Here is a 15,864-nt window from a genome sequence, read left to right on the forward strand (position 1 = left end):
TTTTGCAAAAGGTTTTTCCCGAAATACATAAAAGTATCATTTCACCTTTCTACAATTTGAAAACAGATGAGTGCTGTGTAGATTTTTCTTTATAAAAATGTTCCAGCGTACTTGATGTGGAACTGTACATTCAATACCCAGTCTCAAAAGCTGTTTGACCACACACCTATTTAGAATGCAAGAATCCATATTCCTTCCTTACTGTTCTGCATCTCAGACGAGACAAATGTGGGATGTAATTTTAGATTCCATGGAAATGACTAGGGTGACATTTACAAAATAGAATATGGTGCCAAAGATCCAATTTCACATAGTGGGGTTTCAAAGACCATATGCTTACTGAGCTAGGAATCAAAACCAGGGGATACTGTGGCTGAATAAACTCTGTACCCAAATAATTTGGAAACTAGAGTTAGATTTAAAGATCTTTATGTAGCAGAAAAAAAGCTTTCAAGGGAGGACAAGGAAATCAGGTTTGAAACTCCTAAAATTATCCACAGGCAGGCAATGAATATTTAAACTGGGATTTTTTTAAAAAAAAGAGATGGAAGACCATAGGTTCGACCCAATGAGACATGAATGGAACAAATTCTTTGAACACACTACACTTTCTCCCCACCCCAGCTCTGTCCCATTTTCCTCAAAGATTGGGGCAGGGAATGGAGACTGGAAGGGAAATGTTCAGAAATCAGTCCCCCACCCCCTTGTGTAAGCTGTTCTGTGAATACAGAATGCAAGTGGCTATGGGGAGGGGGGATTTGTCCCTCTTTTTCTCTGAGAACAATCACAGTAAAATTACCATAAGTTGACTTTTAATCATCCTCCTTTTAACTAATAGTTTGACCCGTGGCTGAATTGCCCCAAGCAGCTGAATCACTCCGCTGCGGGGCATGATTTGGCCCCAAACAGGCCTGCTGCAGGGCACAAATTGGGCTGTTGTGGGCGTGGGGTGCGCTGTGCCACCCGGGGGTGCACTGCACCACCTGTGGGGGGGCACCCCGGGGGCATACCCCATCACTGGCCAGGTATGTGAGAGCAGAAAGGACGGTGGGAAAATGGCGGACATAGGTTAGATAGGCCAGTAAAATTTATGCTTTTACTTGCATATTTGGAGTTCTGGTATAGAGTAGCAGCCAAAGGTAAATAATACCTTTGCCAGTTTGGTGTAGTGGTTAAGAGCAGCGGAACTCTAATCTGCAGAACCGGGTTTGATTCCCCACTCTTCTGCTTGAAGCCACCTGGGTGACCTTGGGTCAGTCACAGCTCTTCCAGAGCTCTCTCAACCCCACCTACCTCACAGGGTGATTGTTGTGAGGATAATAATAACTCACTTTGTAAACCACTCTGAATGGGTGTTAAGTTGTCCTGAAGGGCGGTATATAAATCAAATGTTATTCGATTATACTGATAGCTGTCAGGTCCACATTATGGCATGAATCCCATGATAAATTTCCATGAACTGGATTGGTAGGGCAATTTCAGCTGATTTCCCCCAGGCTGCACACCTCTTTCACTTTTCCATGCGGGGGGGGGGGGGGTTGTCCCTTGCCATCCTGGAAGCAGCATTTGGAGGAGCATTTTGAGTTTCAGTGGGAGGGGAACACAAGAACTGCTGACAGAAATGTCTTCCAATGGTGAAGATTTGCCACAGGATCCAAGCCCACTGCTTACATTTTAAAAAATTATGTGGTGGCAGAGAGTGCCATCAAGTCATAGCTGCCTTATGGCAACACCTTCTGTGGTTTTCAGCGCAAGAGCCTACACTACCTAAAATGCTGTATATATGAGTACTTGCTCTATCAAAAGAAATTCTCTGCATGTGCAGTTGGGAGTCTCTATTGTACACATAATTGTATCTTAAATTCTATTAAATGCAGTGCAATTGTTAACAACATTGTTAGATCTCTTCCATTGGAACTGATGGGATGCAAAACTATCAAATTTGCTGGCTCATGCCCAGAGTATTCTACTTTTCACAGAAGAGAATGGAGAACACCTTGAACTTTGCATACACACTGAACAAGGCCCTATGTGTGTTAACAGCAGGGACAGATGTCAGATAAATGCTTTATTGCTGCAACGTATTTGGGCATTTTACTTAAACTGCATGCACCAGAGGCATTGCACAAAGTTCAAACATGGACCTGTAAACATATGAAAGTTTGCTATAAAAAAAAACCCCTACCCTAACCAACTAAGGTCTAGTTCTCACAGGTAAACCTGTCCTATGTCCGGTTTTCCTGTGTCCTTCTACATGGAAGGACTCTCTATAGGAGACACAAAATAATTAAAGTGGCCTTCAATTGTAAACCTTAATGGGAATGCGTACTTGATTATACCATATATATATATATATATATATATATATATATATATTTGTTCTAACTTTATGAAAGCTATGGTTCATAGCAAAGGGCTAATTCATACATCCAAAACAGTGTGGTGAGCATGCAAGTCGTGGTAACGTGAGTTGTGTGAAATGTGAGTAAAGTTTGGTATGTGGTAAAGTAATTGTATGATTATTTGCTAAGACATATGCAGTGTTGTGCACCTGGGCCTAGAGAGGCCTAGTGGCTCTAGGGAAGCCTGTATTAAAGCGACTGCAGGGCCTACATTTCCCAGGTTCTCTTTCGCCCCTATGATTGGCTAAGAGGGGATTCTGAGGAGAAACTGCACCAAAAGAAAAGTAGGGGGATGGTGCCTGAGAGAAGGGATAAAAGGCCTCATCACAACAGGAGGGTGTTCACTCCTAGGGAGCAGAGCTGAGGGAGGCTGCTGCAGACGTAGTGATCCCTCATCCAGAAGGGGTGAGATAGTTGGAAGCCAGTTGCCAGGAGATAGTTAAGAACAGTCTAGTTAGACACGTTAGGGAGTATTCGTTTGTTTATTCACCAACCTTTACTATTCTCTTTATTTTTACAAAGTTTTGAACACCAGTTATTAATAAACCTTTTAAATAAAGTTCTTTATTATTCTGCCTGGGTCTTCACACCTCATTCGGTCACATAATAAATCAAACCTACTAGGAAAGGGTAAACAGAAGGGGTCAGTTGGGTGCTTTGGGCCCTTACGAGGAAACCTGTACTAGAGTGGTGGCAGCCTACAGAGAGCTTCCTTGGGCCCAAACCAGCTGTGACATGCGGCTAGTTGATACATAGTAAAAGTAGTTGATACATAGTAAAAGTTGACTGAGATTTAAGTAGGGATGTGCCATCAAAACTTTTATTAATCATAATCTGACCTGAACTATGCCCAAGTGTAAAGATCATGAATGCTTTGCATCCAAAAAGAATTATTTCAAATATTTAGGAGACATTGTAAATCTTACATGACCACTATTCTGTTACCCTGCCACCTAGTCTCATTTTCTTAGGTAGCAAGAGGCAGGAGGGCATGTGAAGAGAGTTAAACTTACTCCCTCCCACATTACCTTGTAATGCACAGTTGTTTGAACCATATTGTCTCCAGGCTATGGTTTAATGCCAGAATTCAGGATAGAAGTAAAATGTTGAAAGCATTAGAGCACAGCAAGGTGAGGAGGCTCATGTTTAGAGTATATGATTTGTGTTCAGAAGATCCCATGTCCCATGGCATTGCCAGCTGAAAGGATCTGGCAATAGATGTTGGAATAGAGACGACTCAGCATGCCTGGACACTAGGGGATGCTATTTTTCCTTTTGCACGAGAATGAGACTGTTTATCTGTGTGATGCCTCTCTTTGTATAAGCTCGAAGCATTTCTCTGACTCTTCCTTCTCTTTCTCAGCCTTTGGTTCTCTCTCTCCTCATGGTATAGCAAGAAGCAAGATTCTTCTGCAGATATATCCTGTGCAAGCATGCTAGAGGCACACCCATGATCTAAAACTCCCACTCACGTGCAGATGGGTTAGCTGACTGCTTGTAATAGGGAGCCGTGTTATTTAGATTTAAGTTTTTTTGTCTCTTATTACAAAAATGCAAGTGAATGTGAATCACCTTCAATAAAAGTAAGTTTTGTTGAAATATATTGGCTTCACCACACATAACCCCATGCTTTCCCGACTGTGCAACTTTGCAACATTAATTAACAAATGAAATTATGTGAAATACTTCTGCTTTAGACCCTGAAGAGCTGCTGCCAGTCAGACTAAACAGTGCAAACGCTGATGGGCCAATGGTCTGCATCAGTATAAGGCAGCTTCATGTATTCATGGTTTTGCTACCCTCTGCTGTGCACTCCAGTTAAAGAAATAACATAAAAAGATTTGTCCAACCTCTTGCTTCAACATTCCAGGAATTGGGGGGTGGGCAAACTAATTCACTCACACAGTAATGTTGTCATCCGTATCCATGGCCCTTTCTAGAACTGAGAATTTTAATTGTGCCTAAAATGGTGATATCAGCAAAAATCCCTTGAGAAAAAGGAGAATTCTTGAGAATTTTATTGCAATAAGGAGAGAATTGCATCAATAAATGTTTTCCATTGAAACCAGTGGAAACAACTAGTTCTACTCAAATTTCCAGAACAAGAAAAGAATTAAAACCAGAATTCGAAACTAGGATTTTGATAAAATAACAAATTACGCTATTTCATAAATGCACACAGCAGCATACTTCACTCCCAAGGATCATTTCTGGAATGACAACCAATATCATTCATTATGATGAATGCTCCAGTCTCTCTGGGCCAGCAAACCCAATCTTTTTGAGATATGTCATCTTACAGTCTCACCATAAACACAGATGCTATGATTTCTTTTGCCTTACCCCCAACACTTGACATTCTTGACGAATCTTGAGGGCTGCTGGATTTGTTGCGGTTCTGATTTTTCTTTTTATTGTTTGCAGCTCGGACAGATCGAAAAAGCACTTCACTTGCTTTGAAGAATGCAACCATGAATGGCTGTTTTGACTGAGGTCCATGCCTCCCTATTAGGCCAGCTGATTTTACGTTGATACTGCGACCTACAAAATAAGGTAGATGGGATATTTGCAAACAAGACAAAATTAATTAAACCAACTGATGGAGTCACAATGTTAGAAATGTGTTTCAGGTGTGTAACTATGTTAGTCTGTAACAGAAAAAAATTAGAGTCCAGTAGCATCTTAAAGGCCTACAAAATTTTCCAGGGTATAAGCTTCTGTGAGTCAAAGTTCACTTAATCAGATACTCATGAATACATATACTTTAGTAAAATGTGTTGGTCTTTAAGGTGCTACTAGACTTGAATAATGTTAGAATATTACTAGACATGGGCATGAACCAAAAAAATTTAATGAACCAGCAGTTTGTGGTTCAGTGCCGACGATGAACCTGAACCAACGAACCGCAATGAACTTTTCCCACTGACGAACCGGTTCGAGGTTCGTGGTTTGTGGGTGTCAGAACAGCCCCCATTGGACTTAGAGAGCCCATATTCCCAGGGAGTGTTTAGCAGGCTCTCCTCCAACCAGCACCCAAGTTTGGTCAAGATTGCAATAGGGATCTTGGAGTTATACCCTCTCCAATCTGAGGCCCTCAGGAAACTCCCATTCGATACAATTAGAGCCACCAGTTGACGTTGGCCCAGTGTATGAGATTGGAGATCTCATGAGATTGGAAATTGGGATAAGATTGGAGTGCCCATGGCTACAGAACACCCCCCTTCCCCCTCCCTCCCCCCGGGTGTTTTCTCCCATGTAACCAATTGTAACCAATTTGCAGCTCCATGGTTGGAAGCAAGACCTGCTGATCAAGGTAAACTGGTCTTCCATTCGGGTTTCCAGGGCGACAAAAGGAGTGCAGACAGAGTTCAGGCATTCCTCCAGCTCCATTTCCAAGGGAATTGATTGATGGTGCCTGACTGTCGGCTTCATGAACTGTGGGCGAACGCAATGAACTGGGCTTCCAACGAACGCTGGTTCATTGGCCATAGATGCTCACAAACTGCTGGTTCGCGAACAGACAGTCAGGCGGTTTGTGGGTTTTTTTGGTTCGTAACGCAGTTCGTGCCCATGTCTAAATATTTCCCTTGTTTGATATAAAAGACAGAATGATATTCTGGCAAATGCATCCTCCACTTTATAAATTTTATAGTAATGGATAAGAATAAGGTCTTCACTGGCCAAGCATTCTACACTGTGATAGCAAAGTAGTTAAATTTAAAGAAATCCCCTATCTTCTTCCTTTTAGAAAACGAGAAGGATACATTTGAAATCTTGGGTACACTCTGTGCAAATCAACAAGAATGAAAAATGGAGGCAATGCATATAGTTATAAATAATTTTAAGGCATTACTCATATTTCACCAAAAGCCTTAAGTACAGGTACAGCAGAGGCTTCAGTCTTTTCAAGGAATAATATATAATAGAAATTGAAATATGTACATGATTGACCCTGGTTTTACTCCTGAGGGATGTACATATTTCTTTATAATATTTGCTCAGTCAGGACTGAGTGGTAACTTCAGTAGATTATAGACTCTGACCCTTTTGGATGCAAGCGGGTGGGGGGCGGGGAGAGGAAGCAAAGGTTGAAAAGAAACGCAAAAACAAGCTGCTCAAATGGCATCCACACATTTCTAACAAATAAGCCCCCCAGCTCTTAACAGAATTTATTTTGGCAGCTCAAACAATTTTGTGTCTCCATGTATTATGCGGAGACTTTGTTCCACCAGAACCTGAGACAGTGTCATGTGAAACTATGCAGCTGTACTAGGGGAGGGTCCCCAAGATATTTGAAATGGTAAAGTGTTGGTAAAGAAATGTTAAATTGTGCTAGTCTGGACAGCAGCAGAGTTCTCTTGTTCTGCAATAAACCAGAAAAGGGTGGTGGTGGTTAACATCTTAAGACAAAGAAGCATCTGCTTTGCAAATGCCTCATGCCATTAAACTCAGTCTCACCAGAGAAAGAACTTACTAATAATCATAGAAGTAAGCCTTAAACAAATAAGCTTATAGGCTTCCCTTTTAAAGGCAAACTTACAGTGGCTCTCTGCCAGGGTCTATATTTCTTAGAAAAACTTCTATCATTGGCATAAATGAAAGAGGCAGTTTGATTTGTGGTTAAAGCAGTTTCCATTCTACTTCCACTGTAACAAATGTATTAATTCAGCTCAGACTTCCTCCTCCTGGCAGCCTTTTTACAGTAAAAAAAAAAGTGAAATTAGAAATCGCAGCCAAATACCATACCTTGAACTGACCCACTTCAATACATAAACACTTTTACAACATGTTTATTCAGGTGTAGCACTTTAAATTGGTTTAAGATGTTTCCAGTGACAGAGAGCCCAGCAAAGGTGAAAAGAGAAGAACTGAGAAAATCAAGCAGTTCGAGAACAGAATAAATGGTCACATATTCTGAGAAGTGTGATAAGACACACATACCCTGCCCCACAGCCTTGAAAAATGTATATTTGTAACAGCTTCTAAATTCACTCTGATATGCCTTTTTTAATGTAGTATTTATTTCAAAACATATTTTGTGTATTTAATTCAATGACAGTTGAACAATACACAATCACTATTCACTTCTGAATGTCAGATTTGGAAAAACACATACAGACTATTATGACAAAGACCAAACTTCAAGATTCTAAGCTTGCCTTCTTGTGCAGTAAGGACTGTCCTTCCAGATTGTTGTAATGGTTCCAGTGAATTTCAGTCATTTATCAATAAAAGATTAATTCTGTACGGCAGCAAGCATGGGAAATGTGTATCTACTGAAAATTACAAAGTGTATATAGGGTTCAAATCTTAACAGTTCGATTCTAAACAGAGCTAGACCCTTCCAAGCCTATGAAGTCTATATAGGATGTAATTCTGCTTAGGACTGCACAGTTTTCTGAATTTACAAAGGTATATATTGTGAGAGAAGGTGGAGCGGAGAAGTCTCCAAACCAATGTGAACTCCCTTTAAAATAATGTTTTATATTATTAAGTTTCCTCTTAGTTTCCTTTAGACTTCAGCAATGAGATGATTATTAAGATCCCATAGGTCAAAGTTTACAGAGATATTCTTTAAAAATTAGTCTAAGTTGAAACACCCTTTAAACACAGAAGCAGTTTATGGGGCTCTCTATCTTCTGTTTACTTGATCTTTTGAGCAGCCAAGGTAAGCTCTTAGGAACAGTCCCCCCGCAATGACTTCTGCTGAATTTATGTTGAAGTCAGTTTAGGATTGCATGCAAATCAAAAACTGAAGCATGGATCAATCACATTTTGTTATGTGTTTTTTGCAGAGATCATCAAAGCACTTAATTCAGAACTGTCCCACTGATCTTACAGCTACTCCAAAATAAATTAGTGGTTTCATAACTGAAGGCTTAGCTTATTTATTATGGCTGGTATCCAAAGAACTGTACAACTCATTCCATGTTCCATGGGGAGACTGGGGCTTCTGTTTCTTGAAAAGCAGCCCCTCATTCCACATAGGAAACTACTTTTGAACCTGAATAGACTTTTAAAAGTAGTTTGTGATATGGCATTGTGGGATGCAGAGTTCTGCTGATTAAAGAAAAAAAGATTTAAAAATTTGACTGGATATTCCTAAACTCTGGATGCATGAATGTAATCCAACAACTTATTGCATCTGATAATGCAATGTTAATCATTCTAATTTATATTCCTTTTGTTTTGATTAAAATACTTTTACAATGTAGATTTGGGAGAGGTATGCTACAACTACATTCTCTCATATTTGGGATCCTCTGTTGCAAAAAGTTGACAAAATCTCAAGACATTTCATCTGCAGATTTCACCAAATGATGCCCTTAAATAGATTAAAACAGATGGAACAATGAGTTTCTTCCCATGCGCACACAGCCTCCGCATGCACACAGCCTCCAAACTCTGCATTTTTATGGACTTTACTACCAGTTACCATTAGACAACACATTTATTTATTTAGATATGAATACCCTATTTTCATTCCCAATGAGGTCCTAAAGCAGCTTACAATATTATTTTCCCCTCTTGCACTTTAACTTCACCTCATCCCTATCAGGTATATTAAACTGATACTGAATGACTGGCCCAAGGTTATAGTTTGTTTATATTGACTTTTATGTGTCCTAATTATAACGCCCGTTGGCCCCATACTATAAATGTTACTTACCTACCATGTACTTAAAATACAAGGCCACCCAGCTAGCTTCCATGGCAGAGCAAGGGTTGGGGGATTAAAAACTGGTTCTCCTAGATCTTATTCTGAAATTCAAACCACTACACCATGCTGAAATTCATCACAATAGACATGGATACAGTGCATTTGCCATATCTATGTCCTGCCCTCACTCTTAATTTCTCCATTCTCACGTGGAGCTCAAGAACCAGTTCCAATTGCCTGTGACACCTGATTGTGGGGGCATCTGGGTGACTGGTTTGCCCCTCCAGGCCTGGATTGTAAACCAGGCTTGGATCTTACCTTGGTGGTGGAGAGTGCCCTCAAGTCAGAGTTGACTTATGGTGACCCCTGGTGGGGTCTTTATGGCAAGAGACTAACAGAGGTGGTATGCCATTGCCTGCCTCTGCAACCCTGGTTTTCGATGGAGGTCTCCCATCCAATTACTAACCAAGGCCGACCCTAGTTAGCTTCTGAGATCTGACAAGATCAGGCTCACCTGGGCTATCCAGGTCAGGGTGAATCTTAGCTTAGAATCCAACAATCTCCAAGAGAAACAAACAAATCCTCCAGGCACCTGAGTTCAAATTTTGTGGCCAATTGGAGGCTGGTTTTCAACTGGAGTTTCTCTTTGTGTTCAGAATTTTAAAAAACCAGGAGGCAAGAGCAAGAAGCAGAGAATGCAGCAGAACAAAGCTGGCCTGGACTAGGTGGAGGAGTATATGCCTAGCAGTTTGAGGCTTATCTCAAGAGAACAGCACAGCATTCCAAGTCTTCTCAAGATCAGGGCAACAGGGGTAGAACAGCCATATCCCTATAGAACTTTAGCCTTTGAGAGTTCTGTGAAACGAATTAATGTGAAACGAATTGTGAAACAATTGTGAAACGCACTGTGAAACGAATTAATGCACCAGCCTGGACAGCTCCCTGCTGAGAGGCATTCAAGCAATGCAGGTGTCCTGGTGGATTGATCCAATGGCATGCACGAGAGAGAGGGAGAGAGAGAGAGAGGGGGAGAGTGTAATTGAGGCTTTAAGTCTACTTAAGTCTTCTAGTCCTCAATAAGGGCAATGTGTGGACTCAAGATGCCTGCCACCCAGCATTCATTTGAACTATTATGAGAGAACTATATGCTTGAAGGGACCACACAGGCTTGATGAAAATACTAAGAAACAGATTTATTTCAGTGGTACACATGATTTGGTTGGTTTGTTTTGTTTTCCTTTTTCCCAGACCTCTCAGTATAAAAGTAACAAAGTTATTGGAGAGCTGTGGCCTGAAAAAGTGTAACATTACAAAGCAGGTTTATTATTTGACTGTTTCAGACTTATAAGATGGAAAAGAAAGGCTTCTAATTTTTAACTGTTTTTGACAGAAACAGACCCAAACCCTACCTATTTTCAAAATACCTAAAGTCCCTAATGGACTCCCTTCCTAACCAGCAGACCTCCAAACCTTTCTCCCACCAAAATCCAACACACCCCAAGTCTGTCACTTGGCCAGAAGTTAACTGTCAAACACCTCTCCCCCCCCCCCCCTTTGCTACATTCCAATTCCCCCTTTGAGAGCCACTGGCTGAGGCTCCTGAAGGGCAGAACTTGAAACTATCCATTACACTGTGAACATGAGCTAAATGTTCTAGTTGGACAGTGTGCTTGGCAGGAACGTACCTGCTAACTTATTCTCTCCCCTCACTACCCCTGTCCCTCACTGCAGGCAAAATGTACATCTCTGTACTCAATGTACTGAACTGATATACCCATTGTATTCTGAAAAACAGTCTCCAAGTGCAGAATTATACAAACATATGAAAACATACACAAGGCAGTCCAGTCTAAGTTTCAGGATAATACTGAATAAGATCTCGAAGCATTCTTATTGCTTGGGGTGTTAGTATGAAATTATCACGCATAACATTTTACTTTTTCCACTAAATAAAATTACATACAGGGATTTACCGCCTTTACATATTTAATTAAGAAATCTCTTTACTAATTTATTCATCAAAATCTTTTTACTAGTTTTACTAATTACTTTTTACTAACACATTTCAGGTTTTTTTTTATTCATTTGAGTCTATTGAAACTATAGCCTTTAAAAAAAACTACAGGTATAAGCATTTGCATAGAAGGAAATTACCTTTCATTTTTCAGCCACAGTGGTTATACTTTAAGGTAGCTATAGCTTTTAAAAATATTTATCTATTCAAGAAATAGTCAAGTTGACATATTGATTTCATTCCACTCTGAGGCCAATTTCTTTTAATTTAATCTTGTTTCAGCATAAGTTTAATTTTTCCATTTATGCACAGAGAAAATAGAGTTCCGGAACCTGCAATGAATACTCCCCACGTTGACCTGTAAAGCTTTCTTCAGGGATTATAAAATAGCTTAACTGACTTGCTAGTCAAATCTTTGTAGTTCTGCGGTTGCTTCAAATTCATTTTTCATTCATGCATTAACCCAAATTCTCAGAGAAATTAACAGGGCTTGGGCAGCACAGCTGTTTTCTTACCACAGTCCAGTCCCTTGGTCTTCAGTATAATTATGCATAAGACACAAAGAGATTAAAGTGGATTCTAGTTACCAAAAATTTTATTCCATGACTCGTCAATTTTCTTCAGTTAAAGAAACATCCTAAATAGATCAAGACCTAGTATCCTAAATCTGACATAAAACAGAGACAAAAGTTTGTAACCACCTAATCATTCAGGGGTTGCTCTAGTGGCTGGTATGATCGTAAAAGAATGGGCCAGAAGCTGTACCAGCCCTTGTTTCAATAGCTTGCTTCTGCAGGACAGCTACTGAAATGGAACTCCTTAAATCAAAGAACTCAAAGCCGAAGAAGCATGAATGGAACTTTGCCAGTAGAATGCTACCAATTCCTCCCTCCCAGTGCAACCCTGCCCTGTTATTTCTGAAAATTGGAGACTCTGACCATTGGAAACAGCATGGAACAATGCATCAGAGAGCTGCAGTGGGGAAAGGAAAAATGACAGAAACATACCTCCACCCAAACTGGTGCAAGTTCTTGCCCCATTCATGCAAGAGCTCACAAAAGAGCACTAGGTTGATCATCTTCCCTTTACAAGTTCTCACTGTATTTACAGAAGCAGGAGAGAGAGAGACAGTAGGAAAAAGTTTTGACAAGATCTGTAGCATCAATTCTGCTCTATTCATGGCTCTTTGGACCTAAACCAAGGCTCCCAACAATCATGAGTCTGATTTCAGCCTGTTCTTGCAAACATGAGGAACATCATTGGTGTCTTCAGCTCATTTCTTCCCAAACTTCCAGTACAAGGAAGTAATGGTGGAACCAGTTCCATTCCTGGAGTTTTTCTTCTGCTACACAGAGTGAGTTCTTACTCAACAAGTACAATGACAACTGACTTGCATGTGAGAAACAGCCATCAGAAATCCTAGGCCAAAGAGATTTCAAATCTAACACCATGTTTTCAAATTGACACAGTTCACATATTCAGTGATGAGACTGGTGACAATTCATTTTTTATTTTACACTTTTATCTATATGAGAGATTTTGTTTTGCAACCTCAAAACAAGTAGCAAATAAACAACACAAATCCTTTCAGTACATCTGCCATTGAAGTCCCTTTCTTATACCACCCCAAACCCTTATAATCTGTCCTCGCAGAGATATCTGAACAATGGCAACTGATCATGTGGCCTTTTCTAAGCAGAAGGAGAGGAAGATTGCACAAGCTCAGGACATCTTGTTTCTGCCCATCTGTCAACAGTGAGCAATGAACCCACTTTCAGAATGTATTCATTTTGTACCAAAATAGAAGGCTAAAGAGTATACAAAGACTCAGCCATATTTTAAAATATTCTCTCTCTCAGGGCTCAGAATTAGCAGAATTAATTTGACAGATTTGCTTTGTGGTTTATCAGTACATGCTGAAAATGATAGCTGAAAAAACACTTTAAGGCAAGTGTCCTGAAAGATTTATGGCTATTTCAAGAGAATGTTTTACACATTCTTTCAATGCAGCATGATACATTATTTAAAAAGAGGAAAATGTTGTAATCATTACAGAAAAGGTGCTCTTGAACTACTTGACCTACCATTCAGCTTTAATGTGGTTCAACTGTTAATAGCTTGTAGGAGTCTTGCTTTTTGTTCCAATTTGGCTTGGTTGCAACAGTCTCAAACAGATGATAGTATGGAAAGGAAATAGATTGCTTCACAAATTAGTTCATTAAAACAGTAAAAAGAGCAGTGATTTTTTTTTCAGACAAATGTACCCCTTTCCATTTCTGAAATGCTGCTATCTTTTGTCCAAAAATGGTTCTACGGGATTGCAGCCTTCCATTGACCATACACTGAAACTTCTGGTATGTGATCTTACATATTGTTATGTTGGAATTCTGGAGCTGTGTTCTCTGTTGTACATCAACATCAAGAGAGACCAGCATCTGGGCTGTGTCCCAAAATGTTTACAAGTCTATTTTATATACATCATGTATTCTGCAGGGATGGAGAGAGAAATTGCTATTTATAATAAATGGGAAATATACAAGGCAAACTTGGTGGGCTACTGTTAATAGACTCCAAATGGAGATAAACACACATTGGTATTGGAACCATTGCAAACAGAAGATTAATGTCTTTAACCAGGACAAGGGAAGATATGCCTTCCCTAAATAGAAAACCTAGAAACAAAATAAAAGAAACTAAACAAGAGAAGGAGGCTGGATATTAAGGTGACACTTTTATAATACATGAAGATGATACTTATAATACATTATACATTAAGGTGATAATTTTATATTTAGACTATTTCAGGTTGAGTTAACATACCAAGTTTAAGGCCTAGATTTTAAAATAACCTATAGTAACCTTGCTCCCTATGGCAATTATTACAATGCAGGAATAATTTTCGTATTGTCTCTCTGGCTCATCCATTAAACTTAACACCTAATCCAACAACTAAATCTTGAGCTGATTAATCTAAAACCCTAAGCTAGGGTTGCCATGCCAACCCAGAAGTGACAATGGGTAACTCCAAGAATCACTGCAACTCTATGTAAAACTCTATGGCCTTACCATACTCCACTTCCGGTACAAACAGAAAGTGACAATGGGAAGAGTTCCAGCAATTCCTAGAACTACCTATTGTCACTCCTGGTTTGTACCTGGAAGTGATGTACTGGCACAGAGGCTGGAGCCTTTTTTTCCCCTTTATTTTTTTCCCCACCACTGTTCAGAATTGCAGCAGGCATGAGGAGACTTACCAGGCCCATGGCAAGCCTATCTTAAGCCCTATATGCACAAGCACATATAGGCAATGCACACAAAGAGAAATATCATGATGACTAACTGTGCACACCTACATGAATTCCACTTAGTAACTGTGCAGCTCCTACATGCACGAGGTCTGTATGCAAAAAGAATCCATCTTCATGATCAGGGACATTAGCCCTCTTTGCAAGTTACAGTGAATGCTCATACAATCCATATGCAGTGCACAGTTGGTTTTTCTTTATATGTGCATTGAATAAGTTTTATGTTACATTCAATTCATGTACAGCTGAACATGTAATTGAAACTCCACATTTATCCAGGAACTAGTCCCAAAGTTTCATGTGAGCATATGTTGACTCTTTCTTACTAACAGATATACATGCATACATGCAGGTATATGGGTTCATGTGAACAGGGCTGTAGCTTTTCCAGGATTCTAGGGACAGAGTTTGTGAATGTATGGTTTATTGGCATGCAGATACTATGCTGATGTGCTGAATATGCATAAGGGGGAAGATGGGGCAGGCAGGCACAATTCTGCTTCTCCTCCTATATGTCTTGACACTCCACTATGTACAGGGCTTACTAATATTATTAATAAGCTGTACAATATCTTCATACATTTCTCCTACATGTCATTTAGGAGGAAATATATAGAGTTTTTTCCAAATACATACAAACCTTACATGCCAAAAACAGGCTATAGGAGCTGATTTCACATATTTTAAAAATACTTTGTATGTTAAAACACAGGTGCCTCTTGTCCTCCTGAGCGCAATTTCCTTGCTATTAAATGGAATGTTGTTTTGAACACCCCCGTCTCGACTATGTGAACTTAAGGTTCACCTAAGTAGGCATCTAACTGAATTCTCTATTCCTGACTTGCAAGCAAAAGGGAACATTACTGGTAGGATCCACCCCCATTTTATACTGCAGTTCATTACTTCACCTCTCACTTCCTGTATCAATATAAATGTGATCATTTTTCCTAGAAGCCCAAAAATGCTTTCAACCATCAAAAGGAGACAATACAAACTGCAAGGGAACTCAGTAGAGTATTGCAAAGATATTTGCAGACATTAGAAAAAGAGAGCAAAAAAAGCCACATGATGCTTTCTTAATTTACCGTAGCCCTGGGGAAACTGTAAATTATATGTTGACAGCTTCCATATGTGTTATATTGCTCTTTAGACCTGCAATTCAATATAAAATGTGGTTTTAGCAGAAAAAATTCAGCTCCATTTCATACAAAAATAATGCTTGTGATACCCAGTGTTATTTTCAAGGGAAAAAATGGATTCTGGTGTCATGTGGCCTATTGTGTTTTTTAAGCATTATTGGAGAAGGGTGTGGGGGGGCGGTGGTATGAACTATAACAGCCAGACCTTTTCCCATAGTTGTTTTCAATATATAGTTATTTTTACCAGCTATTATTTTTCTGCCCGCTGCTAGTATAACAAAGGATTTACAGTTAAGAGCCACAATCAAAAAGGAAACCCATAAGGAATTTGTTTAAATGCAAC

At 39.7% G+C, this 15,864-nt stretch overlaps 1 protein-coding gene across 1 annotated transcript in view; it reads right to left on the reverse strand.

Moving 5' to 3' along the window:
- The window catches only part of BMP5 (bone morphogenetic protein 5), a 76,359-nt gene that overhangs the window by 17,735 nt on the left and 42,760 nt on the right, over positions 1-15,864 (reverse strand). Inside the window, exon 4 of the mRNA XM_054978075.1 lies at positions 4,746-4,943. Within this exon, the coding sequence (XP_054834050.1) occupies positions 4,746-4,943 (198 nt within the window). The remainder of the gene's footprint in view (positions 1-4,745; positions 4,944-15,864) is intronic.

This window comes from Eublepharis macularius, chromosome 1, assembly GCF_028583425.1.
Source record: "Eublepharis macularius isolate TG4126 chromosome 1, MPM_Emac_v1.0, whole genome shotgun sequence".
Classification (NCBI taxonomy): domain Eukaryota; kingdom Metazoa; phylum Chordata; class Lepidosauria; order Squamata; family Eublepharidae; genus Eublepharis; species Eublepharis macularius.